Source organism: Ursus americanus, chromosome 1 (genome assembly GCF_024610735.1).
Source record: "Ursus americanus isolate L20-20 chromosome 1, mUrsAme1.1.p, whole genome shotgun sequence".
NCBI classification, from domain to species: Eukaryota; Metazoa; Chordata; class Mammalia; order Carnivora; family Ursidae; genus Ursus; species Ursus americanus.
In genome coordinates this window covers 3,207,152-3,234,796 of record NC_142127.1, presented here as the reverse complement: position 1 = coordinate 3,234,796, position 27,645 = coordinate 3,207,152, and the positions used below count along the sequence as shown (strand labels likewise).

General features: G+C 47.6%; 1 protein-coding gene across 2 annotated transcripts; it reads right to left on the bottom strand.

The window, feature by feature from the left end:
- Positions 1-27,591, bottom strand: ERCC3 (ERCC excision repair 3, TFIIH core complex helicase subunit). Of its 2 annotated transcripts, XM_087871205.1 has the most exons (16): positions 27,485-27,591; positions 26,921-27,126; positions 26,027-26,263; positions 24,268-24,317; positions 23,713-23,848; positions 23,348-23,512; positions 22,855-23,059; positions 21,310-21,624; positions 16,301-16,485; positions 12,686-12,888; positions 11,812-11,908; positions 10,588-10,705; positions 7,062-7,180; positions 4,996-5,148; positions 3,462-3,608; positions 1-3,120 (listed from the first exon to the last, which is right to left on the bottom strand). In XM_087871205.1, the coding sequence occupies exons 1-15, from the start codon at positions 27,510-27,512 to the stop codon at positions 3,477-3,479; spliced, it is 2,349 nt and encodes a 782-aa protein (XP_087727331.1). In that variant the 5' UTR covers positions 27,513-27,591; the 3' UTR covers positions 1-3,120; positions 3,462-3,476. The 2 variants fall into 2 exon arrangements, with proteins under 2 accessions (XP_087727331.1, XP_045633659.1); XM_045777703.2 differs by lacking the exon at positions 1-3,120 and having other exon boundaries at positions 3,158-3,608.
- Positions 27,592-27,645: the final 54 nt, after the last annotated feature.

The following is a 27,645-nucleotide window of genomic DNA, read 5'->3' as shown; positions in this document are numbered from 1 at the left end:
GAACCTAGCAATCAATTCTACTTTAAAAAAAAAAAAGAAAAAGACATGTAAATAATAGAAAAGTTTTTTAATTTAAAATTCAGTGCCTTAAAATGACATTCACTATCTCATGGTTTCTGTGCCTCAGGAATCCGGGAGTCCAGGGCCTCAGCTGGGTCCTCTGGTTCAGGGATTCTCACAGACTGTAATCAGGGCTAGATTAGGGCTGCAGCCATCTCAGGTTAGCCATCTAACCCTAACCTTAACCCTAAGGCTCAACTGGGGGATGACCCGTTTCCAAGCTCACTCATGGGGCGGTTGGCAGGATTCAGCCTCTCCTGGGATGTTGGGTTAGCCCCGCCCCTGCGTGCACTCCATTCCTGGCTGTGTGGGACTCTCCACAGGGCAGCTTGCTTGGTCAAAGCAAGCAAATGAGAAGTGTCAGAGAGAGTACAGAAACAAGATAGAAGTCAAAGTCTTTTGTAACACAATCTTGGAAAGGATAGCCATCTCTTTGATAGATTTTATCCATTAGAAGCAAGTCTGTACTTCTAGCTCACCTCTAAGGGAGGAGATTATACCAGGGCCTGAATGCCAGAGGTGGGATAATTGGGAGCCATTTCAGAAGCTGCCCAAGACACCCATAGATTTTTCACTTTAGACATCATAGTTTTGATCTCTGACATGGGTTTTTACATCTTCTGTGTCAACGTGTTGAATTTTTCTGGCTTTGCGAGCATCTGAACCACAGTTACAACTTTTAATGGCCTGTGTACTAACTGTATCATTTGGGCTATTTCTGGGTCCATTTTATTTCCCATTTCATTATGAGTTGTATTTTTTTGCTTGCCTGGTAATTTTTTTCTTTTTTTTCAAGAGAGAGAGAATGCATGACGGGGGTGAGGAGGGGCAGAGGGAGAGGGAAAGAACCTTCAGCAGACTCCCACACCCAGCATGGAGCCTGAGACAGGTCTCGATCTCATGACCCTGAGATCATGACCTGAGCCAAAATCGAGACTTGGATGCTTCATCGATTGAGCCACCCAGGCTCCCCAGTTGCCCACTAATTTCTGATTGGCTGCCAGACATCAGGAATTTTACCTTATTGGTTGCTGGATATTTCTGTATTGCAGCAATTAGCTTTGTTCTGGGACACAGTAAGTTACGGGCAGTTTGATCCTTTCAGGTCTTGCTTTTAAACTTTGTCAGACAGGACTGAGGCAGCATTAGTTTAGTTCTCACTTCACACACTGCTGAGGCCGAGCCTTGCTTCGTGTTCTACTGGCGCCCTGTGAATTATGAGGTTTCTTGCTCTGGCTGACAAAATAACCAGGCCCTGGGTGGTCCCCCAGTGCTTTCACGTGGCTCCTTATATGCCTGTGCTGACCAGTGCTCGGTGTAAAACTCAGGGGACCCTAAACAAATCTCTAGGTCTTTGTGCAGCTCTCCTCTGGTACCTCATCCTGCCAACCCCATCGGCCATGGGTGTGAGGGCTAACTAAGGGCAGAGGCAGGAGGAGGGGATAGTGGGGTGGGTGGTTACCAGCAGGTGACTCACTCAATAAGCAGGCAGGGTTCATAGCGCTCCTTACAAGTCCACAAACATTAAGTTTTTAAAAAATGTTTGAAGATTTTTTTTTTAACTTCTCTTAAGTCCATAAACTCTTTTCAGAACCCAATTCGACAGTCAACTGGGCACCTACTATACACCAACCAGCTCCTAAGGTCCAGATGGAACTCAGACTAACAGAGTATAAATGTGAAAAACGAAGAAAACCAACACCATGAAGGACATAGGACAGCGGGGGCAAAAAATGGGAATATGGAAGATGTGTGCCTGGCCTTGTCAGGGAAACAAAGGGGGCATCTGCGAGTCTTGTCCAAGTCATATGGGGAAGGGCGGCTCTCTGCAGTAAGCAGTCTTCCAGAACACAAAAGATGGAGGACTTCTTTAACAGTCCCCGTTTTCCAGGATCACAGGGCTTGGGTTAACATCCACATTATCAGTAGACAGGTTACAGAACAAGAAAACCGTGAGCACCAAGGGCAGAAATGTGAAAATACAAGATGTATTTAGTATTGAGTATCTCAAGCATAAAAGTGTGACAGCAGATAAGAATCTGGGAATAATACCAGGTGTGATCAAGTCTGAGACAATTGCGTGCCAGCCCCTCAGGGTTGTAATGAGCAGGTCTACGGGCCTTAGCGCATACATGCCTGAGCACAGGCCTCAGGTCTGGCTGCTCCGGGCAATTTCTGAGGTTTGCACAGACAGAGCGGCTAGCTGCTGGCCAGACTGTGTTTGTCCCCGAAAGTCAGCTGAGAAATGGAATTCGGGCAAGGTGGCTCTTGCTTCAAAGCACTCCTGACCAAGTAGATCCTGCCTTCCCAGGCCTGGTCTGCAGCTGCCTCACAGAACAGCCGTGCAGGCATGTCTGATGACACAGGAAACAGAATGGGCTGCTGCGGAGCCTCAGGGGAGGTGGGGGGGTGGGCAGGGACTCCAACTGTAGAGGCCTTATTTATTTAGCACAGGCTTTCAACACTCCCCACGTGTGAGCGCTGTGGCCTCTTAGGATAAGCCTCCTCCTCAAAATAGCAAGGTTTTCTTCATGACCTATGTATGCCTTGTGTGTCTCTTTTTTATGAAACAATCCTTTTCCTCTTTTCTTTCATACCAGGAACAAGAAAGAAAAAGACACCTGTCAGAATAAAGGAACCAGCTCTTAAAGATCCAAGGGCAGCACACTGCTATTTGAAGAGGAACCCAGCCTCCCAACAACATCAAAAGTGCATCTGGGGGAGAAGTAAGAGATGACTCTCTCGGAGAAGCCCAACCGTAGGAGCTGTGTGCACGGTGGCTTCCGAGGCATGCGATGGCCTCCAGCTGACCTAGAGGACCTGCACACAGGGGTGCCGAGCGTGGAGCGCCCAGAGGCTAAATGGCAAACAGGCAGCTCAAGCACTTCCCTCTCTCTGGCCCTTGGCCCTGTCCACGCCTCAACACCAACTAGCAAGTCTTCTTTATCTTGGGGTGTGTCTCCCCAGTACAGCTCCTCAGGGATGGGCCCCATCTCACTCCCTCGTGCCTGCTACGAAGAGGGCCTCGATGGAGGTTTGTCACCTAGACGTAGCCCATGCCTGTGACAAGGCAAAGAACACCTGTCATCAAGAGTGGTCAAATGCTCCCTTTCTGTTTATTCAGAACATTAAGATAAATACATCTTAAATATTACAAATATTTATATACAGGAATGACCACTGCCCATGATTAAAGAGGGGTCTGAAAAAAAAACCCAAAATAGAGTCCCCCAACTTTTTTTAAGCCCTGGACGACCCATGAAGACAGAACCAAGCTCTCAATGCATTTTCTTCAACACAGTTAACAAACACTGCATCCGTTTGGTCAATGTTAAAGGAAAAAATACGGATATGGAAAATCCCTATCCAAAGCTGGTGCCGGGCCCCCAGCCTTCACCCACATGGCCCGAGGGATGTCACTTCCTGAAGCGCTTGAAAAGCGGGTGCACGTGCTTCGTGGAAGCCTTGCTCCGAGCTGAGTGGTACTCCATGTACACGGTGTCGTCAGCCCCAGACATGGAGCTCATGGTGCCAAAGCGCCGAGATACCTGTGGGGGGACCCAGCCCACAGTTAGTTTCCAAGGGAAAAGACACTCCTTTTATAACACTTATAATCATAATAAGTTTTATAAAGTTTTTAAGTTTAATAAATACTAATTTTTTAAGAACATTTATTGACCACTTACTGTGTCTCAGGCATTGTATGAAGCAGTTTACACGTATTTACATGTATTAACTCATCCAATTCTCACAATTATTATAATCCCCATCTTACAGATGAGGAAACTGAGGCACAGAGAGATTAAGTAACTTGTCCGAGATCACAAAGCTCTTAAAGAGATGGGACTTGAACCCAGGCAGCTGGCTTCAGATTCCCCATTCTTAACCACAATGCTACTCTGCCTCTCTTAGTGACAATTTATAAACAGAATTTTTCGACAGCGAGGGCAGCAGTCCCCAACACCTTAAGACTCCCCATTAGGCTCTGGATCAAGTGGAAAGCCAGACAGCCCTGGGCTTGAATCTTGGCTCTACCTCTCACTGGGTGACTTTGGACAAATACTGAATGTCTGAGCCTCAGTGAACTCATCTGTAAAACGGGGATAGCCTCAACAGTCTTGACATAAGTGGTGTGAACAGAAATCACACAGACAAGGGTCTGACCCAGAGCCTGGCACACTACTTGTACCAGATTACAAGCCAAGTATGCAGACAGGCACCAAGCAATGCTTTCAACAGCCTGACCTTAGGTGGCTCACTGGTTGGTGCGAATGGCCTTAGCACACAGTCAGAGGCAAGAAATTTCCCTGAAGCATCCATCCATGGAGAGTGCCCAGAGGGGGATCCAGCCCTCAGCCTGGAGGGAGAACAGCACCTCCCCAGAGGACACTGCTTTCTTTCCTTGTCCCAACTACAGCTCACCTTTTGACTCTAATATCAATTTAATTTGTTTCCAAAGCACCTGACTAAACTGTACTTTTCTCTTGGAAGGGATGATAAAAACTCCCCATAATGGCCCTTTCATTTATTATACCATTTTATATTGGTCTAGCACATGGCAGGCCCACAATACCCCCTCCCGCAGCCACCCTGGTGTAAGCCTGGGGCCACCTGTGCCACCCCGGGCTCCAACGTCAAGGCACTAACAAAATCTGGACCACATTGTGAGGTGAACGGAGCAGGAGGCCAGCTACGGCTGCCGTGGACTTGGCCGTGTGAAACAATATGGAAGGAAGGAAGGATGCACACCAAAAGGTTCACAGGGGCTGTTTCTGTTACTCTCTTCTCTGCGGCTTCCCGGGCTTTCCAAGTTTTTACAAAGGTCACAGAGGTGCACGTGCACACACACACACACACACAACTAAGTACATGTGTGTGCATAAGACTTCTGTCCTTCAGGAGAACTGACACCTGCAGCCTCACCCACTCACTCACCTGGCTGGATTTGGAGCCAAATTCTCCTGCCACCACCTCTTCCTCAGCATCCAGGTCAGTGGCTGCCAGGACTTTCTGTAAGAGCTGCTGCTGCTCTTCTCTCGTGGAAAATGCCAGCTCTTCGTCCTCCATGCCAGCAAGCTTTGTGATTACCTGTAGAGCCGAAAGCCGCAGGCCACATGTCCCCTTCTGTTTTCCCTCCCTCGGGCCCATCTGAGCAGGCAGCTAACAACGGAGAGCTCCTCTCTGGCATTCCAGAGACTAGCTTCGGAGCCATCTGGAACAAGGAGCTTAACTACTGACTGCAGGGCAGGAGGTGAAGGAAATTCCAGAGAAACCTACTCCCCAAACGGCAGATACACGATCACTTACAAAAGATCAACCGGGCCTCAGCAACCCTAAAATGTCCCTTCTGGCAGTTTTCCGTCCTGCATCAGAGAAAGAAGGGGACCAAAGACTGACAGGCACTGCTGCTGCCCTTGGGCAGGGTCTTCAGCCTCCTGGGAGCAGGAGGGAGCACTCAGAAATGAGAGCCTGTGGAGGGGGATTTACAAGATGTTTTCTCAGAGAGCAAGCGAACAGCATGGTGGAGATTTGGTTTTCCTTTCTCTGGGGGTAACTTACTACACAGCCTATCTATCCCTGAAGAAAGCCTGGACTGAGGGTGTACAGGAATCTTTTTTCCCCCTGTTAATTCTTCTCAGCATTTTAATTGAAAGCAAAGTCCCAGGAGCAGGGATGTGGCTGAGCCCTTCAAGCGGCCACAGACCCAGAGCGCAGACACAGGGCATTTCTGTCCTGGCCCGATCATCCCTCGGGAACTCCGGGGCCATGATTCTGGAAACTCTAACCTGGCTGCTCTCAGCCGGCAGTGCTGAAGGTAAGGAAGGCAAGGGCAGCTCCAACCAACACAGACAATCACATGCCCAGATGCCTTTCTGCCCAGCTCACCTTTCAAACAACCCAGAATACTCCCTGATCTGGTGCTTGTGTAATCCCTGACTCTCCGGGGATCAGGAGGTATGAAAATGCTGCCATCACCACACATTTTGTACAGATACATAAAAAGGCCTTCACACAAATCCTTCAAAATACAGTCAAGTATCCCATCCTCCAGCTCAGCATGAAATGTCCGAAACTGTCACTGCTTCTGGCTAAGAGAGGAGGGGCTGGACAGCCCTGACCTCTTGCCGATGGCTAATAACGAGAACTCACCAACTCGTAAAAAGACACGATCAAAAGTGTCTGAAAAGGCAGCCTGTAGTCTTCTGTAAACCAAGAACCTGGGAGCCTGCATGTTCTAGGGAGCGTCCTTTTAGTTCTCTGCTTCCCGCACCCCCATCCACTCCCACAAATAAAAATCTTCGGGACACTAAATCCTGACATAAACGGGAAAGAAAGCAATGGAAGTCACCTCAGCCAATGGAAATCAGCCAAAGCTTTGGCATCTCCAGAGCCGTGCAAATGCCCATTTGTCGCACATGGACAGCGCTGACGTGAGGCCCACTGAGGCCCGGGCTCACCAACAGACTAAAGGAAGGGCTCTCCCAGCCACCTGGAGGGACCCCCATCACAGCCTTCCTTGTATTACAAATCAGGTCTATGAACAACAGGAAATCCTAAAGCTCTGGCTGACAACCATTGCTGGGGCAGGAAAGTAACCCCAAGGCGCTCAGAGCAGCAGTGAGGCCACAGCTCCACGGCATCTCAAGTCCTGTGAGGCTAGCACATTTTCCCACTGACAACTAACACTCTGTTTGCAAGACAACCGTAAAATGTTAACAAGCAGAGAACCAAGCCCCTCGCTTCCGAGGCCCCATTCTTTGACCATTCACAGTGGGAGGCTGGGTGCAAGAAGGGATCCTGAACAACTGTTTCCCTCGAAGTCCCCAGCAATGCATGCCAAGATACAGGGAATGTGAGGCAGGGCTTCCAGTGCCCTAATGTCCTGTGCTGTCTGAGCTCTGTCCCACATTGGTGCCAAGGGCAGTGCCTACCTCTCCTGGAGGCACGGGTACAAAAAAAGCCTTGGTTCTATTCTGACCGGAGATCAAATGAATACATACCTTGAAGCTATAACCCTGATCTACCAAAAACCTCTGCCGCTTGGTTGAGTAAGCCATTTCCTGTGTGTCCTGGGATACCAACGAGTAGAAGAAGGCATTGTACTCCTCGGCAACCATCCCTTAAGAGAGGAAAGGAGAAAGGACAACATTAGCTGTTACAATGCTAGGCACCGAGGGTTCAGGGCTCAAAACTAAGTACAGCTGACCCCTGAACAACATGAGAGTTAGGGGCACCAACCCCCACACAGTTGAAAATCCACACGTAACTTCTGACTCCCCCAAAACTTAACTACTCATAGCCTACTGCTGACTGGAAGGCTTACCAATAACATAAACAGTTGATTAACACATATTCTACATGTTACATGTATTACATACTATTTTTAGTATAAAGTAAGCTAGAGAAAACATTAAGAAAATTGTAAAGAAGAGAAAATACATTTACAGTACTGAACTACAGTTATCAAAAAAATCCTTCACAGTTCAAATCCGTGTTATTCAAGGGACAACTGAATGCAGTGGAAGAACTTTGCAGTCAGGGGGCTAATGGCCTTGACTTTGCTCGGACACTTCATTAAATTAAAAACGTTTGTGCTTTAAAGGACACCACCAAGAAAGTAAAAAGACAACCCACAGAATGGGAGAAGATATTTACAAAGCATCTATCTGATAAGGGATTTGTATCTGGACTATATAAATAACTACTGCAAATCAATAATGAAAAGAAAAATGACCCAATTATTAAAAGGGCAAAGGATCTGAACAGACATTTCTCCAAAGAAAAGCCCATGAAAAGCGCTTGACATCATTAGTCATCAGGGAAACACAAACCAAAATCGCAGTGAGGTACCACCTGGCACTTCCTAGGATGGCCAGAATCAAAAAAGATAATTACAGCAACCATCAAGGATGTAGAGAAACCAGATTCTTCATACACTGCTGCTAGGAGTGTAAAATGGTGCAGCCTTTTTGGAAGATAGTCTGGCAGTTAATTAAAATGTTAAACAGAGAGTTACCCCAGCTGACCCAACAATCTACTGTTAGATATATACCCAAGAGAACTAAAAACATATGTCCACACAAAATTTGTGCATGAATTCCATAGCAGCAGTATGCCTAAGAACCGAAAAGTGGAAACACCCCAAGTGTCCACCAACAGAAGAACAAATAAACAAGACGCGGCACGTCTGCACAACGAGTGGTCATTCAGCAAGAAAAAGAAGGAAGTACTGGGGCGCCTGGGCAGCTCGGCCAGGTAAGCATCTGCCTTCAGCTCGGGTCCTGGGATCCAGCCCCATGTTGGGCTCCCTGTTCAGTGGGGAGTTTGTTTCTCCCTCTGCTCTCCACTTGTGCTCTCTCAAATAAATAAATAAAACCTTTAATTAAAAAAAAAAAAGGCAGTACTACTACATGCTACTACGGAGGACCCTTCTGAAAACATCAGACTAGTGAAAGAAGGCAGTTGCAGAGGGCACAGATTGCATGATTCTGTATGTAGGCAATGTCTAGAATGGGCACATTTATTAAGGTAAAAATAGAGTCATGGCTGCCTGCAGTTGGGGCTAGGAGGCAAGGGGAAAGGAGCGACTGCCAGCCGGAAAGGGTTTCTTTTCTAGAGTGATGAGAATATTCTAAACATAGCCTATGGTGATGGTTATACACTTTGCAATTATATTAAAAGCCACTGGGGGCGCCTGGGTGGCTCAGTCGGTTAAGGGTTCAATTTGGCTCCAATCATGATCTCAGGGTCGTGAGATGGAGCCCCAAGTCGGGCTCTGCACTACGTGTGGAGCCTGGTTAAGATTCTCTCTCTCCGGGGCGCCTGGGTGGCTCAGCTGTTAAGTGTCTGCCTTCGGCTCAGGTCGTGATCCCAGGGTCCTGGGATCGAGCCCTGCATCGGCTCCCTGCTGGCCAGAGAGCCTGCTTCTCCCTCTCGCACTCCCCTTGCTTGTGTTCCCTCTCTCACTGTCTCTCTCTGTCAAATAAATAAATAAAATCTTTAAAAAAAAAAAAAAAAAAAGATTCTCTCTCCCCCCTCCCTCTTCCCCTCCCCACCCCACTGTACACACCCATTCTCTCATGCATGCTCTCTCAAAAAAAAAGAAAAGAAAACAAAAAAAAACAATGAATTGTTCCCTTCCAATGGACCAACTGTATGGTATGTGAATTTTATCTCAATAAAGTTACTAAAAAAAAGAAAAGAACGGTTCAGAGAGAAAACCTAGAACAGAATTATCACAGAAACTAGGAAAGAGAATACTGCAGCTATGAAAGCTGATTCTTCCAGACAATCTGCAGGTTCTGTTTCACAGTTCAATTGTCAGCAGGTTCCGTATCTGTGTCCTGCCTCTGAATTCAACTGTTTCTTAGTCTTACAAGAGCTCAGAGATGCAAAGAAAGCAGCCAAATACCTTATATCAAATATAAAAAACCAAAATTCTACTCAAATCCAAAGTGGTTTTCAAGTTAGATTTGTTTCTTTTGGGGAGGTGGTGAGTAAGTCATAAGTTACGAATTATGTTCACATATGCCAGGCAGATTATATCCCTGTCGGTTTATAAAGGCTGCAATTTATCCAGCAGCCTTCTATACCCTGTTACTCCTCACAACAACTCTGCAAGACAGGATGTACTCCCACTCTGGATGGAAAAGCAAGGCTAAGAAGGGCAAACTAGCTGCCCAAGATCACAAGGCTAGCCTGGTGCCCAAGCACATGCTCTTTCTACTAACGTGCCCTGTTTCCTTATTAAATAGTTAGCTGCCTCTTACACGTCTTCTAACATAGTACAATTCCAACATACGCCCACTAACCTTGCTTCCGAACATCCCAGCAGTCCGGCTATCTCCTAAGAAAGGAAAGCGAATACCCAGAGGACAAGGCCTGGGTCCCTGTCTTACAGCCTGCCTGGTCCCAGGAGGAGAGCCGCGGCCATCTCAAAGCAGCAGCGTCAGTGCCTGCCACGCCCACGGTCAGGGTCTGCGCCCTTCGATCACAGTTATCAGGCACAGACTCCGACCTCCTGCATCCTCACGCGCTGAGCATGCAACACCCCTGCTGCAAGCTGCCGCGCAGGACGGGGCTCTTCCCAGGTGGTGTGTGAGGCAGCCACAGGGCTGCCCAAGCTGCTCCTACCACGCCTTCCTCTTACTCCGACTCAAGGTCCAGGGTACAGCTCCTGCTCCTAGACGTCACTGGTGGCCCGGCTCTGCTTTCTCCCTCTACGGTGACACCATTACACACCGCTCTCCTGGCCCCCCCACTACCTACCAACGCAAACGCGCAGCTGAGAAGATATCCACGTGAACCAGGCAGCTACCAGGGAAAATATCCACATAGTAACCCCAAGGCATGAGAAATAATAAGAGCCAAGCCTTGCTCTGGGATCCCTCCCTGCAGAGTCCACTAGGCCCGGGGGCGCAACCTCGCCACCATGAACACGTAGGCAGCTTTGTCCTACCCTCTTCCTAACCAAAGTCGTTCAAAAGGAAAGGCTTCCTGGAGCAGAAGCGGTAAGACCACCTTTACCTTTTTTGGCTCGGAGCACTCGCCCCAGCCTCTGGGCCTCCTGCCGCCGGGAGCCACCGTGAGATGAGATCTGAATGAGAACATTTGCTTCTGGCAGATCAAACGATGTGTCGCCCACCTATGGAAATGAAACAGCTGTGGGCCTGGGAAGGTTTTTTTATTTGGGATAGAAAGAAAAAAAAATCAATTGGCCCTGAATTTAAATAAGCTCCCTTGATAATTTAGAAAGATAATCACCATCCTGAAAGATAATCACCATCCTCTTTTCTCTGTACCAGAGTCCTACGGATGCAGGCGGGCCTCTAGGACCTAGCGTGAAGTCTCCTGAGAGCTGTCCTAAAGAAGCGGTCGGGACCCACAGCCCCACTAGCTGTGTCAGCAGCATTGCCAGTATGGACTGCTGGGGCCCAAAGATGAGAGAGCCCTGTGAGCAGAGACTATCTGTAAATGATCCCTCTTCCTTTTTGCTACAGAAACATGTCTGCACAAAACCATCCACACTCTCAACCGGAGGCCAATGAAACCACCAGCACGTGCGGGACACAAGAACTGGTGGGGGCCACTGTCCACACCGGGCTGGATCTGGCTCCGGGTAGCAGCCTCCGTTTGAGGATTCCGACCATCAAGGTTCCCAAGCACCCATCAAAGTCTGGCACTTACTGACCCAGCCATGATGACTTTATTAGTAAATCTCATTTATTTTGAGCTTTGAGGTCTAATCTGAATGTCCGCTCTACACTGCTGGGCCACAGCTTCTAAGAGCATCAGCAAGCTGGGCCTTCATGAGTTTGCATCGAGCTTACATTCCCCACCCACCATCAAGGCACACGAGGAGCCAAGAGAAAGGCTGCCTACAGCCCACAGCAATCTCTAACTGCACAAAGAGAACCTCATCTGAATGCCTACTTCGGCCAGAACAGGTAATGAAAATTTCCCCCTTAGATAAATAAAATATAATGTAAAATTCCCATATCCCCAAAAGAAGCGGGAAAAATCTCAGTCAAGCAAAAAGACTTTCTAGATCATCCACAGTACGTTAAACCCTGCATCTGCTCCTTCTGCTATCCATCAGGATGCACTCCTCTGTCCCCCACACAGAAACATGGGAATGAAAACCCTTCATCAAGTCCCTTCAACAAGCATGAATTCGCGATCTAGAAATCCCCAGAGCTCCCCCAGCCCGGGGGTGCGATGCCTCACCACCACCCTGCACGCTACACAGACCTTGGATATGAAGATGGTGTTGATTTTGGGGTTGTGCTTGAAGTTCTGGAGAATCTGCATCCTCTCTCCTTGGGATGTAGGACCATAGATATAGGGTCTAGAGAAGAACGAAGCTGCATTAGGAAGGACACAGAATCACCCCCTCAATTATCCCGAAAGCACATCAGAGGGAAAGAGAGCTCCTGCAAGGTTTCTCTCTTCCAAGAAGCCCTCCGTCATGCAAGTATATCAGGAGGAGGCCATAAAAATGAGTGGCTATAGGCCCTCAGCTGGTCACCATTCTGGTGACCATTCTCTTCAGGATTCCCTCCTTTACTTTTTCCTTTTTTCTTTGTTTATGCTTTTTCCTGAGTCATCATCCCTCATCTAAGCTTTGTGTCTACACACGTAGTGCTAACACAGAACCCAGGTGGGGCTGTGCGCTAGTGAGGACATTGCTGGTGATTCCTGAGAAGTGCTTTCTAGATGCAGGGCCATAGCTGGGATGCTGGCCCGTCAGCCTTGCCTTCCTGGCCCATAGAGTCTGACCTCGGCTCCACCAGAGTGCTCACTCAGCTTGCCACTCCAGAAGCCAACTTGCGCCCACCTTTCCAAAGCAGCACAACTCTAGCCCCTGATCCCTGGGCTGAGAGTGACCGGGCTCCCTTTTCTACGTGCTCTGACCTCTGAGTCTGACCACTTGCTCCTCTGTCTTACCTGGTTCCTGGGACTGGGGCCACAGAACCAGACCTTTAGATCCTAAGAAGTTCCTGAGAGCTTCGAGAGAGGAAGAGGAAAACAAAAAACAAAAACACAAAAAACCCCAAGCACCTTCTGCACTCTAGCCTGGGGAAGATAAGCTGCCTGGAGGCAACCCCAACTTTTCAATTCTTACTTGTTCAGCCTAATGGCATATTCCTTCAGGGCAAACACATTGTCAGCAAAGACAATAATCTTGTCATTCCTCCTTTCATGAAACTTGATCAGAAACTGGCAAGCTCTGAATTTGTTGGGGTTCATGGTGTACAGCAAGATTCGTTTCTTGGTTTTGATTGCCACATATTCCCGGTAAAACTCAGGAGACATTGGGCACCAAACCTGTGACACGGTAATAACCAAGGGTCAGTTTGCAAGTTGAAACATCATATGCTTAGAAACTTTCGAAGACCATTCATTTAGCAAAACTAGCTTCAAAAAGGGGTGCATGGGTGGCTCAGTTGGTTAAGTGTTGGACTCCCGATTTTGGCTCAGGTCGTGATCTCAGGGTTGTGAGACTGAGCCCCATGTAGGCTCCAAGCTGGGCACGGAGCCTGCTTAAGATTCTCTCTCCCTCTCCCTCTGCCCCTCCCCTCCTCCTCCTTTCTAAAAATGGAAAAAAAAAAATGTATACACACACACACCCCAAATCAAATACCTAATGGTGAACCAGGACACTCTCATATTTATCTCTTAACACATAGATTTTTAAATGCATCGATATCCAGGGAATTACTTTTACACCAGCTTCAAGTAAGGGAAATCAGGTTCTCAACCAGTGGTCCAGGTAACCCCTCCTGTTTAGACCATCCCTTCACACGCAAGTTTACACAGAGTACTGCTATGGAGAACCACACACACACTTCCCAGCTCTGTCTGTTGAGTCAGCCTAGCAGTGACATCCTGGGAGTCACCTAGCATCCTGGGAGTCACCTAGCACCTAGTTCTTGGTTTGTAAATTCCATTCTCTACTAAAAGGGAACCTTGGAGCAATGGCTGATTCCAGGGCCAGGGTGGGTAGGGAAAGTACCAGCCTAAAATATCTTGCTGTTCCAGAAAACAAGGAAGTGCTCAAAGAATGCTGGGGACATGTCAAACGGATAGAGAAGCCAGCTGGAAGGGGGTCCCATTGGTTGCATCTGAGACAATTTGATCATTCAAATAAGAATGACAATAACACTCCTGAGAGCCTTCTCTGTGCTGGGCCCTGTGCATGGGCTGTTGGCAAGGTAAAGCAGCTCAGACAAATATACTGAAGTGCCATGGGCTTTAAAGGTCTCAAGGCTATGAACACACATTCAGGACCCTCTGGAAACTTTGTACTGAACAGGCCATAAAGCCTATACTGACAGGCTCTGAATTCTGTGACCAATGCCACTTTGTGTGATCATCACAGACCCTTTCTTCACGCTGCAACCACCGTGGGATTAGCTGCCATCATAATATGCCTAACACTGGGCTGAGCTCAAATTCATAGGTTTTACTGCTGCTGCTATATTTTCTGGTTCCTCTTAGGCCATGTCCTGTCCATGTCCCCATTAGAATTTCTAGTTCTTTACACACAAAGCAATTGTTTTTTTCACAGTAAAATCTTTAAAATTATGCATTTCACAGAACATAAGAAACGATATTCAACATCATCAGTAAATAGGAAAATACATATTGAGATCATAAAGGAATATCATTTTCATACTTACCACGTCAGCAAAAATCAAAAGAAAATAAAACTATGATGTGTTGGAGAAGATGTGGAAAAACCTCACTCACCCTTGATGAGAGTGTCAACTGATACAACACTTTGGAAAACAGAGTTTTCTAGGATGCAACTAGTAAAGTGAACATCCACGTAGCGTTTGGCCCAGAAATGTTATTTCCAGGTGTATCTGCCAGAGCAGTGGACTTCACAGTTGAATCATTTTACGTCACAAACCAAACATTCATATGCACGAACAGTTTTATTAAATAACATATACCCTTAATAGGTATTATTCTTTCTGGCAAATTCTATTCTATCCTGATCATGACCCAATAAAGTAATGTCACCATCCACTACGGAATCACAGCACAGTGTGAACAACACTGCTTTAGAAAAAATTACCCAAGGCCCCAAAAAACAGGTATAAAAATATATGCAGCAACACTGTCATAACAGCAAACAAACCAAGCTCCAAGATTATAGAGACAAAATAAATCAGTGCCTCACTAGGGCTGGGAATAGAAGCAAGGGTTCATGGCAAATGGGCATGAGGGAAATTTCTGGGGTGGTGATGGGGTGGTAGGAAGTTCAATTCTAAAACCGGAGTGTGAAGATGGCTAGAGAATTCTTTACACTTACTAAGATCACAGAATTTCTAAATCATAGTATTTACTTACAACAGGTGAATGTTAAACATGAACTTACAACTCAATAAAGCTGTTAAAAAGACAACTTAGCAACCTAAATGTCTGTCAACACTAGAGATTTTATTTTTACCTGCTGTGTAATATTCTATCATATATCAAACTGTGGTGTATTTGTACAATGGAATATTACAGAGCAATTCAAAAAAATGAACTACAGCTACTTGCATCATTGAAAAAGTAATACATTCTGCAAGGAATAAAAGCACTGAGCAAGAGACATATATAACCAAGTTCTATTTACATATATATAAAGACTTTTTTTAAAGATTTTATTTATTTATTTGAGAGAGTTAGCAAGCACAAGCAGGGGAGGAGTAGAGGGAGAGGGAGAAGCAGACTCCCCGCTGAGCAGGGAGCCCAATGTGGGGCTTGATCCCAGGACCCCAGGACCATGACCTGAGCCGAAGCTTAACTGACTGAGCCACACAGGTGCCCCTAAAGACTTTTTTTTTAAGGCAAAGCTAAACAGAATAGGTAAGGGAAATATACACAACAGATAAAATAAAGGGAAGCAAGAGAGTGACAAACCCAAGTTCCACAACAGTAGAAACCCTGGCAGGGGGAGGAGAGAAGCAACTAGAGAGGAACAGGGGGCCTCACAGATCCTGGCAACGCTCTGCTTCCTGAAACGGGCGGATTATGAAGCCACAGTGACAGGGTAAGGAAGTTTTCGGCAGAGCAAGTCCACGGGCACAGGTTCTTCACACTCACCTTGACCCGAGAGGCCCCCTTCTGCCCTTTCAGGACAGAGGCCACCCTACCCTTGCCGGTGAGTGACAGTCACTTCAAGGTGCCAGAAAGGATTGTTGTTGTTGTTCCTTCTGAGAAGACTTACCTTTGAACGTGTACTTTAAGCATTTACCTATGCAGGTATTCACTGCAGAAGAAGATCGGGACAATGTTTCCCAATGTGTGCAGAAATAAAATGACCTAGGCCACAGGTACCTTCTGGGGGCATCAAAACCAAGAGGCTGGGACACTGGCGTGGCCTGGATGGTTGCCCACGCAGGACCACCCAAAAATCCCTCAAGGGTGAGGGTGGGTGGGAACAGCCTCAGGTGCTCACTCCCAGAGAAGAAGAAGAGGAGCATAGACCTGGGACTCAAACCAGCCTGGATTACCGTCCCCACGTGAGCACTTCCTGACTGTGTGACTCTGGAACGTGATTCTGTGTCCCAGGCCTTGGAGTGGGAAGGACACCGCCTCATCCTGAGGCAACAGGCTGAGATGTGGCACTTTTGCCAAGTCCCGACCTGTGTATCTGCCCGTGGGGAGCTGACCCGATCCCTTTCCCCTGAACCCTGGGGGGGCGTCCCTCCCTTGGAGACAGTGCCAGGAAGGAGGCGGCTACCTCAGCACACTGGACTTTGGCGATGTAGCCGTTGTTCTGCAGCTCCATCCAGTTGGCCTCGTAGAGCTTGGGCCCGATCAGAAAATTTAAATCCACAATTTTGTCATCTTCCCGGACGAGGGTCGCGGTCAAACCCAGCTTGCAGTGGGCCTGCACGATGGTGAGCACCCGTCGGAACATCCTGGCTAGGGAGACAATCAGTGCATTCACACCGTCACTTTTTAAACGCTCAAGGACCACACACATCCTTGCGGCTTCACACTGGTCTGGGACACTATGGGGACTAACCCCCGGGTTTCTGAATTACAGGAACCTGGCTCTAGCCAAGAGTGACTAGGCAAGAACGCTTAATCATCACTTTCAGACCTGTCCAAAAGAGGGAAGAAAAAGAGAACAAAAGGGAGAAATGGCTTTAGGGAAGCCCCAAGTTAGGGAACCCCAGGATCCTTCCTTGCAACAGCTAAGCTACCAGCAGGAGCACAAATGGCAATCTGAAACATGACCTACAACACTTAAAATACCACTGAGCTCTAAACGATGCAAGGAATTTGCTCGACCTGAAACTTGTACCCAGGTCACAGAAAGATGGCTGGGTAACTGGGGGATCAGAGGATAGGAGCTGGATCTGCTCAGCTTCCCACCATCTTCCCAGAAACCAAGGAGAAAACAGGGAGACATGAAACTCCAGGCACCCTGACCTGCCTTGGAAACTCTCTTCTCTGCGCTTTTCCAATTAGATTCATCTGGTCAACCAGCAACCCCATCTCTCTCTCTTTGTAATGTTAAAATTCCTTCTGATTTATCAAATTAAATAAACACATAAGTGAGTATGAGACATTAATTTAAAAAAAAATCCAACTGTGGGTTTCCATGGGCTCATCTTTTAAAAACCCTAATACTCTGAGAGAAGGTTAAAATGTTCATGTCATGCTTATCTTCTAATACGATTAAAGGTAAGGTCAGTGATACCGCAGAAACAGACGTTAAACATCAGGAAAGAGGGGTCACACCACACCAGTCGAAAACATAAGAACAACGCAACAGCAGAGGGCTATCTAACCCCCAAGTAAGTACCAGGTCTTCCAAGCCTAACGTGGTTTGCACATACACTTGGAAGACAAAGACCAAAAGCACAGTTATGTCCGAGGACTGTGCCGCTCCAGAAAAGGGGAGCCAAGGACCCCAGACCAGGCTCCTCATGTCAGAAGGGCATGGCAGCCAAGGCAATGGAGACTCCAACCTAATGCGGGAGCCTGGGAGGCAGTACCAGCAGCCCAGATATTCTATCAACCCGAGGGAAGCCCGAGTCTCGACCCCGCCTGGACACTCTGCAGCCAGAAATAAGGCCTTCCTGTGGCATCTGCCCTGCAAACGCGTCATGCCCCACTACCACGTTCTCTAACAGCCATATGACTGTCTGGAGGAAGAGCTCACATACGCTATAGTGCATGGCTTGACCAATTTTTACACAGCTGTGTGCCTGTGCAATGTGCTCTCAGCACCTGGAAGTCTCTCCACTGACCCCTCCTGTCAGCGCTCTCCCTCAACGGAACCATGATCCGACTCCAGTCATCCAAACTTTATATAAATAGAATCCCAATACACACTTTGTGGGTATGACTTATTTCACTGTATGTTATGTCACAGTTGTCATTTGACATTTATTTGTGTGATTTTATGTCCCTCCCACTTCATCTCCAGTCCAAGCAGTGCCCGATACTTAGTGGGTTCTTAATAAATACTTGCTAAAATAATGAAATTGGCCCAATGTCTTGCATGCAGTAAGCACTTAATACACGCCAAGTCCTGCAGTTGCAAATCTCATAAACAGAGTGACCCAGAAGGGCTCTTTTTGGAAGATGTATAAAACAACACAGCAACCTTTACCTTTTGAGAGAGATCTCAGAGATTGATCATTCTACCTAATCCAACATGGTAGATGTTTAACAATCAAGAAACTTACTGTGATTTACTAGAACTCCCTTATTTAACATTGGCTCTCTGGCCCAGTGAGTGTCTCAGGCCAAGGGGCTCACAAGACTGAACTCAGAATTCTTCACAGCTGTTTGGTTTCACTCTCCTACCCAGCCAGAGACAAACTGACCCAGTGAACCAGGGAAGAAAGAGACACACGTAGACACCCATGGCAAGCGTGAAATTTTGTGGGGGTACACCTCTGAATCCTCATCACCAGACAACCAATCCCAAGCCTGGCAGCCACCCTCTGGGGTCTGAGACCCAGGCTAAAGAGGAACATCAACATAAACCAAACACACACGCAAGCGCAGAAAGCCTTTTTTCCCCAGCTTCAAACACAGCCTCCAACTAAACCACTACATGGCAATTCCAAATTCATCTGCAGGATGATTCTCTAGGTCACCAATTTCCGATCCAATCAGACCCAATACCTTCCTGCTCCTTAATGTTTTTTCTTTTAGTTTTCAAATTAGCACACAGTAAAACTAGTGGGTGGGATTGGTTCTATAAATTTTAGCACATGTATAGATTTGTGTAACCACCACCATAATCAGGATACAGACCAACACATTACCCCAAACACTCCCTCATGCTCTCCCTTTACTGTCACACCCTCCTCAACCCCTGGCACCCACTGATCTGCCCTCCACCACTATCCTTTCGTCTTTTTAAAGGCACCATACACTAGGTAACCTGAGATGCCTTGATTTCACTCAGCATGTACCTCTGGAGATTTATCTAAGCTGTTACACACAGCAACCGCGTGCATGTTCCAGGGGAGGGACGGACCCGTTGGTCTATCTGGTCACCCACTGCCAGGCATTTTGGTTGTTTCCAGGTTTTGGAGACTCTGACTAGAGATACTCTAAACACTCAGGAGCAGGTTTTTGTGTGAGCCTGAGTTTTCATTCTCCAGGATGGATGCCCATGGGTGGGCCTGCTGAGTCACATGGCAATTTTCTAAGAAACTGCCCAACTTTTCCACAGTGACTACATTTTGCGATTCCTCTGGTGATACATGCCAGCTACTCTGTCCTCTCATCAGTACTCATTATTGTCAGTATTTTTCATTGTAGCCGCTGTGATGGGTGTGTAGTGGCATCTCATCTCATGGTATTAATTTGCATTTCCCTCAGGGCTAATGATGTGGAACATCTCTTCCAATGCTTCTTGGCACCTCTACATTCTCTTTGGTGAAATGTCTATTCTTGTCTTTTGCCCATTTTCTTAACATCACTGCTACTGCCAGAGTGTCTAACTAGCAATCAAATGCACGTGTCTAAAGCCTAACTCCTGATCAGCGCTCTTCAAACCTGTTCCTTCCATAGCTTTCAACATCTCGATCAATGGCCAATTCTTCCTTCCAATTACTCAAGCCAAAAACCTTACAGTCATCCTTGATTTCTATTTCTCTCAGATCTCACATCCAGCCTGTCAGCTTCACCCTCACAAGACATGCAGAAGTAGATTACCTTTATTCTTACTCTTGTTGGGACCCATCCAGCTGCTTCTACCCTTGCCTCCTTTAGTCTATTCTCGGCACAGCAGCCAGGGTGGTATTTTTTAGCCATAAATCAGACCATGTCACCCTCTGCTCAAATCCCTCAAATAGCTTCCCACCCACTCACAGTACAAGCCAAAGGCTCTACAATGACCTATGAGGTCCTATGGCATTAGGCCCACACTCTATTCTGCCTCTCCCTAACATTGGCTTTGACTGCTCTCATCTATGTCCCTCCCACCACATGGCCTTGCTGCGTTGGACCATGCCAAGTACTCTCCCACCTCAGGACCAACGCCCTGTTCCTTCAACCTGATCCCTACCTGGCTTGCTGTGAACATCTCTAAGTACCTTCAGACATCCAGGAGTGCTGAGGGGCTCTCACTGCACCGAAAAGAACGGATGCTAGGGCCAATTAGGCCATATTTTGAATATTCTATGTGAAAATGCCTCTGATTTCATTTCATTCAGAGAAATCTCCAATTTACACTTCTTAATTTATCAGGGCTCCCCCTTCATTTTTTTTTTTTTTTAAAGATTTTATTTATTTGACAGAGAGAGAGACAGCCAGCGAGAGAGGGAACACAAGCAGGGGGAGTGGGAGAGGAAGAAGCAGGCTCATAGCGGAGGAGCCTGATGTGGGGCTCGATCCCATAATGCTGGGATCACGCCCTGAGCTGAAGGCAGACGCTTAACCACTGTGCCACCCAGGCGCCCTCCCCCTTCATTTTTTTTATCAAAAAAAGATTTGCCTAGAATACTACTCAGCAATAAAAGGGAAGACACTATCAATACGTGTCATAATATCGATAAATGATCATGCGAAGCAAAAGCAAGCACATATAAGAAAATATGTATTATATGATTCTATTAATAGGATATTTCCAGAAAAGGCAAATCTATAGAGACAGGAAGCACTTCAATGGTCCCTGGGGCTGGGGGTGAAAGCACTGACTGTAAATGAGTATCAGGGAGAGGTTCTAAAACTGGATCGTGGTGACAGCTGCCCAAGTCCACATATTAACTAAAAATCTTGAATTGTACACTTACAATGGTTGGATTTTATCAGTGGATAATATATCAATACAGCTATTCTTTAAAAAAAAAGGACTGCCTGCAACACTTGGAGAAGTAGGGCTTCTGTGATATATTTAGAATCAAAACTTCAGGCGTCAAACAAAACAAACACCACTGTGACAAGGACTTCAGTGCTCCTGGTCCAGTTTTCATGGTACCACAAACTAGGGGGTTAAGGGTAAGCTGAGCTGCAAGAGTAAGATGGAGAAAGGAGGGAAATACCATTTCCTACATGACTACTCCTGGCGCATGATTAAGGAAGCCGTGAAGAGATACACCCATCCACCACCCACCCTCATCCTCGCCCCCACATGCTTATGACTTACTTTAAAACTCTACCCACCAAGCCTTTCTACTGTGATATACTACATAGCAGTCCTTCCCTCAACCCAACAAGTGGCAATCAATTTCTGTCTCTGTGATGAGCGGGCAGCTCAGCTCTCAGCCTGCTTACCTGGTATGGTATGGACTTCATCCAGGATCATGAGGCCCCACTCCTGAGTTTTGAGCCACTCCATGACTCGCTCAGCCTCCCAGGACCTTTTGGTGGTGTGGCCCAGCATGGAGTAGGTGCTGATGGCGATGGAGCAGCCTATGGGCTTGTCCTTGGCGTCAGAGGTAAAGCGGCAGATCTGGCTGTCGTCGATGGTGGACCACATCTTGAACTGGGCTTTCCACTGCTCCACGGACACAGCTGAGTTGCCCAGCACCAGACAGCGCTTTCTCACAGTGCATGCGGCTGTCACACCAACCAGGGACTTCCCAGCACCTATGCGAAACCAAAGGGCAATGACACCCAAGGCCAGATTGCAATGGACATGGACAGAGAGAATGACTCATCAACACACGAATCTGGGCAAATTACTTGTAATAATCCTCACGGAGGATGTTGTGGGGCACTTATTGCTCCAGAGCCTCTGTTTTCTCCTTTATAAAAAGGAAACATGCCCAGGTCACGCCAAACATGAGAATTAAAAGAGACAAGCCCCAGGCCCTACTGTAGCATTTTCCATGAATTCTGTTCAAATGCTGAAATCTCAAAACAAACCAGAGGTGAGAGACACTCCTATTGTTGCCATTTTGAACATGAGAAAGTAAAAGCTGAGGATAACCTGCCCAAGCCATGGGGAGGTGGCACTGCTGGGGCACACGGACCGCACAGAGGAGGGCTCGGAACAAGGCAGCTGCAGCGGGCGCAGGGCATGCTGGGCTGAGATACGGGAAAGGCGGACACTACTGGCAGAGACAGAAGCGAAATGCCAGGGCTTCCAAGTTTACTATCACCCACCGTTTGAAGATCAAGATAAAAACCAAGCTCTTCCTTTAAACAGCAATTCCTCTTTTACCAGGCATTGCATCAAAATCATCCAGGGTGATTTAAGAAAAAAAAAAAGAACCTGAAGGCACAGGCCTCTCCCCTGAAGATTCTAACCTCATTAAGTCTGAGGTAGGGCCTCCAGGTGAAACTGTTGTGACCTGTGGCCAAGAATGCTGGCCAGGACCTGACATGACTTAGGACAAATGACATCAGACAGGTGCCAAGGGACGTGCAGACTGTAATAAGCCATCCAGGAACAAGCAGTTTCTGTACTAGGTAGTCTCCACATACACACAACTCACAAGACTGACTGCAAAGAACGAGACCCTAGCACCTTCTCCCCATCAGTGTCTAACGGCTCACCCTACCCTCTTCTCCAGTCCCCAAGATCTGACACAAGCTTAGTTGATCTGTTTATCCTCCATCTCCCTACCACCAAAACAAGCTCCATGAGATCAGAAGTGCTGTTCTATCCACCAATGTATACCCACTGCTGAGGTCAGAGCCTTGCACACAGCAAGCACTCAAATATTTGTTAAGTCATGAATCAGGGAGTCATCTGAACTCCGCTGCTCCCTGGCCAGGTGTGATTTAGAGAAAGGTGCACAAAAGAGAGTGAGGGGAAGCTGGCAGACCAAGAGAGAAGGGCCTGACCACCTTCTTCACTCAGGTGTCACTTACCACAAGGAAGAACAATGACCCCAGAACGGGCACGTCCATTCCCAAACATCTTCCGCAAGCTCTTCTCCTGATAAGGTCTAAGTACAGCTGTGGGTTTCAGATCGATGTTGATATCAGGGTTAACGGAATCATTCCGGAAGTCATATTCTGCCAACAGAGGGTACTCCAGGTGGATGCAACGTTTCTGGAGTTCCTCAATCATTTCCTGGGGAGTGAGCATGAAAGAGGTTTTATAATCTTAAGTCCAAAGCATGCTCATAAACTGTACATAACCCAAGGGGCCATTTCCTACATCTCCCTAGGACCTGTGAAGACTGCCACACCAGCCTGAGGAACAGGACACTCAGATCAAACTCCATTAGGAGGAACGATGCTACAGCCCACAGACACCAAAAAGGAGGAAGCAATACAGGAACAGACGGGGACAGCCTCTCCCACAGGCTGCACAGTCCACGCAGGGCTGGGCCAGCTTAGGCAGGGTGCCTTCACTAACCTGCTTGACTTCAAAAGACACTGTCTGGGTCTCTTCTTCTTCTTCCTCGTCCTTGTCCATTTGTTCATAAAAGTCAAACAGGTCCGTGGGGATGTCAGATTTACCCTGTGGTTCTGTCACCCGGGAAGTAGAAGGCCCACCACTGCCTTCAACAGTCTTGGCAATCTGTAAGAGAAATGCAGGATCTGGACCTCTGTTCGACAATGAGCCCTCCTGCTACCAGGTGAGAGCCAAAGTTGCACAGAGAACAGCAGCTGTAAGAAGACTGTAGGGTCCCAAGGTTGCAAATGCTGAACTAACTGCCTCTGAGAGAGCTGACACCCCAAATGCTCCCACCCCCAAGGGTGACCCAGGAGGCCACATACGGCAGACTTGCTGGTGAAGGTCTCTGTGATGAGCTCTGTAGCCTCCCCCTCAGAGTTCCGCAAGCGGCATTCCCGGATCACTGCATCCTGGAGAAGATGCTGGATGACATCAGGGTGGGAACTTTCAACGAAGTACCTGCAAGAGGGGATGAAGGAGGTGACTACTGACCAGTACACCACTTCCAGAAGGTTCTGTTGCTCATCTGATCAGATGGTCTGGAAATAGTGGCTTTGTGCCTCTCTCCACTCTTACTCTCCCACAGCCTTGGCCAAATCTGAGCAATGAGCTGCTGGCCAAGATACAGCAAATGAGGAACAACACCCTGCTTTAAAGTCAAATAAGGAGGGTCTGAGTCCCAGCTCCACTGCTAGGGGGAACACAGTGGCCAGTGAACAAATTTCCAGTTTGGGTCACTTCACTCTGCTTATTCCTTTTATCCCCTTACTCAGGGGAGTAGGTGCTAGTGCAGACAGACAGTCCACGGATGTGAGCTCCTTGTCGCCTTCTATGCACAGGGTTAAAGTGCCTCGGTGGGCCTGCCCAGAATCCCTTACCTGTTGTGCTTCAGGACCAGCTTGACTTTTCCATAGCTGACAGTACACAACTGCAAGGAGTGACATCAAATAGGCACAATTAGCAATACGCAGCTCACTTGGGACACATTCATTACTGGGTATGTCTTACTACGTACCAAGTGAAGAGTTCATTTTCCTTTAGGAAAGCCCAGTGTGCAATCCTAAAGACGTTAGGTCAGCCTAAACTGAACTTTTTCTTATTAATCTCTACTTTTGAGAATAAAAACTTGCCCTTGCCTGGCTCTTTCTGATACACATCCCTTGATTTATAAAATGCTATATAAAATCTTTTATTTTCCCTTCCCCTTTCTTCTCCATTGCCACAGGCCCCATCCTAATCCGATGGTTCATGCAGCCACATAAGCATTATTATAGCTCCCAGCACAAAGCTGGCACAGAGTAAGTGTTCAGTAATTGCTGCGCAAATTAAATGCAAAGCTTCCTGGCCTCCTCACCAATGTTCCTATTTCCCCAACCAGAATGTAAGCTTCTTGATGAAAGAGAATACAGCTAAAATCTTACAGGTTCCCAACAATCTTTAGGATGGAACGCAGAAGAGGTTGTGTGGTGGCCACGGAAACTCACCACTCAGATCTCGGGCTGAGGCCTGCCCCTGCTGCTGCCTTTCTGGATCTACCACTGCACTGTACCAACACCTACATTCCTGCAGGCAGCTCCCAGCCAAGACAGCACAGCCAGCGTGCTGATGCCGGGTTCATTCCAGCAAGGTGCAGGCCCTTCTCCCCGGGCACCTTTCCACATCACAAAAAGAGAGAACGCTCACCAGGGCTCCTATCAGCTTCTGAGATTGGATGCCTTACTGTACTGGACGCCTATGGCACTCACCTGCCACTCCAGATTGGGGGTCTGAATCCAACTCCCTTTAGATCAGCCAAGGGCAACAACCGTCATTGTCCATCTCTTCTGAATGGCATTCACTTGTCTCTCAGGACAAAGCCAAGCATGTTCAACTGCTCTTCATATGGAACCCTAGCCACTTCGACACTCGGAAGTTCTTTTTGACATTCCCGAACAGAAGTTGTTGACTATTAGTCCCATGCAGGTATACAGCCTTAGACAGTTTACCAGTTATATTAGTCTACTCAGCTGCCACACAGGACACCACAGAATGGGTGATTTAACAACAGAAACATTTCTAGAAGCCCACAATCAAGTTGCCAGTGATTAGTTTCTAGTTAAGGCTCTCTTCCTGGCTACTTTTTCACCACGTGCTCATATGACCTCTTTCTTGTGCACATGCAAAGAGAAAGAGAGCACGTGAGCTTTCTGGCTGACTCTTCTTAAAAGGATGCTAACCCTATAGGATCAGGGCCCCACTCTTGTGACCTCATTTAACCTTAATTACTTCTTCATTCCAAATACAATCACATTAGGGGTTATGGCTTCAGCATATGAATTCTGGAGGGGACACAATTCAGTCCAAAACACCATTTGCTTTTGGCTGCATTCCCAAATAACCCTGGCCAGACGGGCTGAATTAGTAGCCCCAGTGTGTTAGTACCTATTGTATTGGAGCAGCTTGTGGGAAGTGTGGCCTCAGCAAGAATACCATGCTGGATTCCAAAAGAGTAGGAGCTGGGACAATCAGTTATGTGTGCTCCCCACATGACATCTGAATGGCATTTTCATGACTGCCACAGGCTGACAATGTGTAGCATCTGTCTTCATTACTGCATTAACAAGGAAGGCAAAAGAGCTGGCCTTAGCCCCCACTTGCCTTAATAAATTGAATAATTCCATCAGGGACTCCCGTCTTGCTGAGCTTCCGGAGGTACTCGGTGATGTCACTAGTCTGCAACCCAACGCTGACAGCTGCATACAGGGAGTAGGCCGTTAGTTTGTACTCATGCACATGGGTTGGTCGGCACACTGGCTCTGCAATGGCCACCAGGAAGTCTTGAGCATATTTGTAAACTGGAGAGAAGGCTTCTAAGAAGATGTGGCCATCAGGAGCCTAAGAAACACCAAATGGACACAACAGATAAAGAAATTAATGAGTTGTAGAGACTATTATACTCTTTCCCAGATCATTATCCAAAAAAGAGAAGCTTCCCAAAAAGTGATCTTTAACACCAGGGAGATGATTTTGTAAGCACTCCTTCAGCCAACTGTGAGACCTGTTACATTAATCAGATACAAGGAGGAGAGACTAAAACAGGTTTCCAAAATCAGTAGCTGCTTCCCACTATTCTTCACAGGGAAAGCCCACCTTATTGCCTATCCTCAAGTACCTTTTGGCCAGGTTTCAAATGAATGTAGAGTATTAATTATTTCAAGTTGAACAAAAGGGCTGCCTAGAAAATACATAACTTCCATGAATTTTTTAAATGGGGAATTAAAGTATTACACAATAAATGGCATTTATTCAGTAAATAAATAAGTATTTCCACGAATGAGGCAGAAATGGAGGGAAGGTGAGTAAGAGGAAGCGTTGGAGATAAAGGGACCCTGAGTCTAGCCAGCACACATGTGCCATACCTACTCATTCCTATCTTGGGCTGCTCACAGTATGTATGAAAGCTCTCTCCCAGTCAGCTCTGGAGGGTAGTACCCTGCATTTTTTTTTGGGTCCACAAACTCTGGGTCCTGACCTCGCTGAGAGTATGCTTACCACCCAGAGAGGCCTCGAGCTGTGGTCGTCCTTCAGCGGCATCTGCAGCCTGTAGTCCTTGGCTCCATATTCATCCACTTTGGTGCCAGACTCATCCACCTGCTTCCCGGCCGCCGAGGGGACGGCTTCCTGAGAGTCGTTCCCAGGGACGTCGTCATCATCATCTTCTTCATCCTCGTAGTGCCGCTTCTTGGACTTCTTCTTATCTGCAGATAAGGACACAGAAGTGAGCCCAGCAGGAACCTTGGACTCCCTACGCACTGCCTAGCGGCATTTCGAGGAAGCCGGGCAGCGGCCGTATTTCACCAATGCCACGCACTCCTAGCCAAGAGCCACCTGCGTGCCGCGGGCGTCCTCCCCCTCAAATGCTGCCCACCCGGCCCACGACACAGCGCACCCAAAGGTCAAGGATCGCCCCTGGCCCAGCGGCCTGTCGCGACAGCCTGTACAAGCCGCAAGACACTGCGGGGTCGGGAGCCGCTGAGAAGGGCGGAGCAGCTACGACACAGGACGATGGGGACGGCGAACGCAGGCAGGCCCCAGCGCGCCCGCGCCACGTCTCACCGCGGTCCCCTCGCTCTCTTTTGCCCATCGCAGCAACAGCACCAAACAGCGGACGATATTGGGTCTCCGCGGCGGCTGCTCTCTGGGGGACTTCCGCTTCGCACCGGAAGTTCTTTCGGCAAACGCATAGGAAGTCCCGCCTCTGAGCTCCTGGTCTCAGG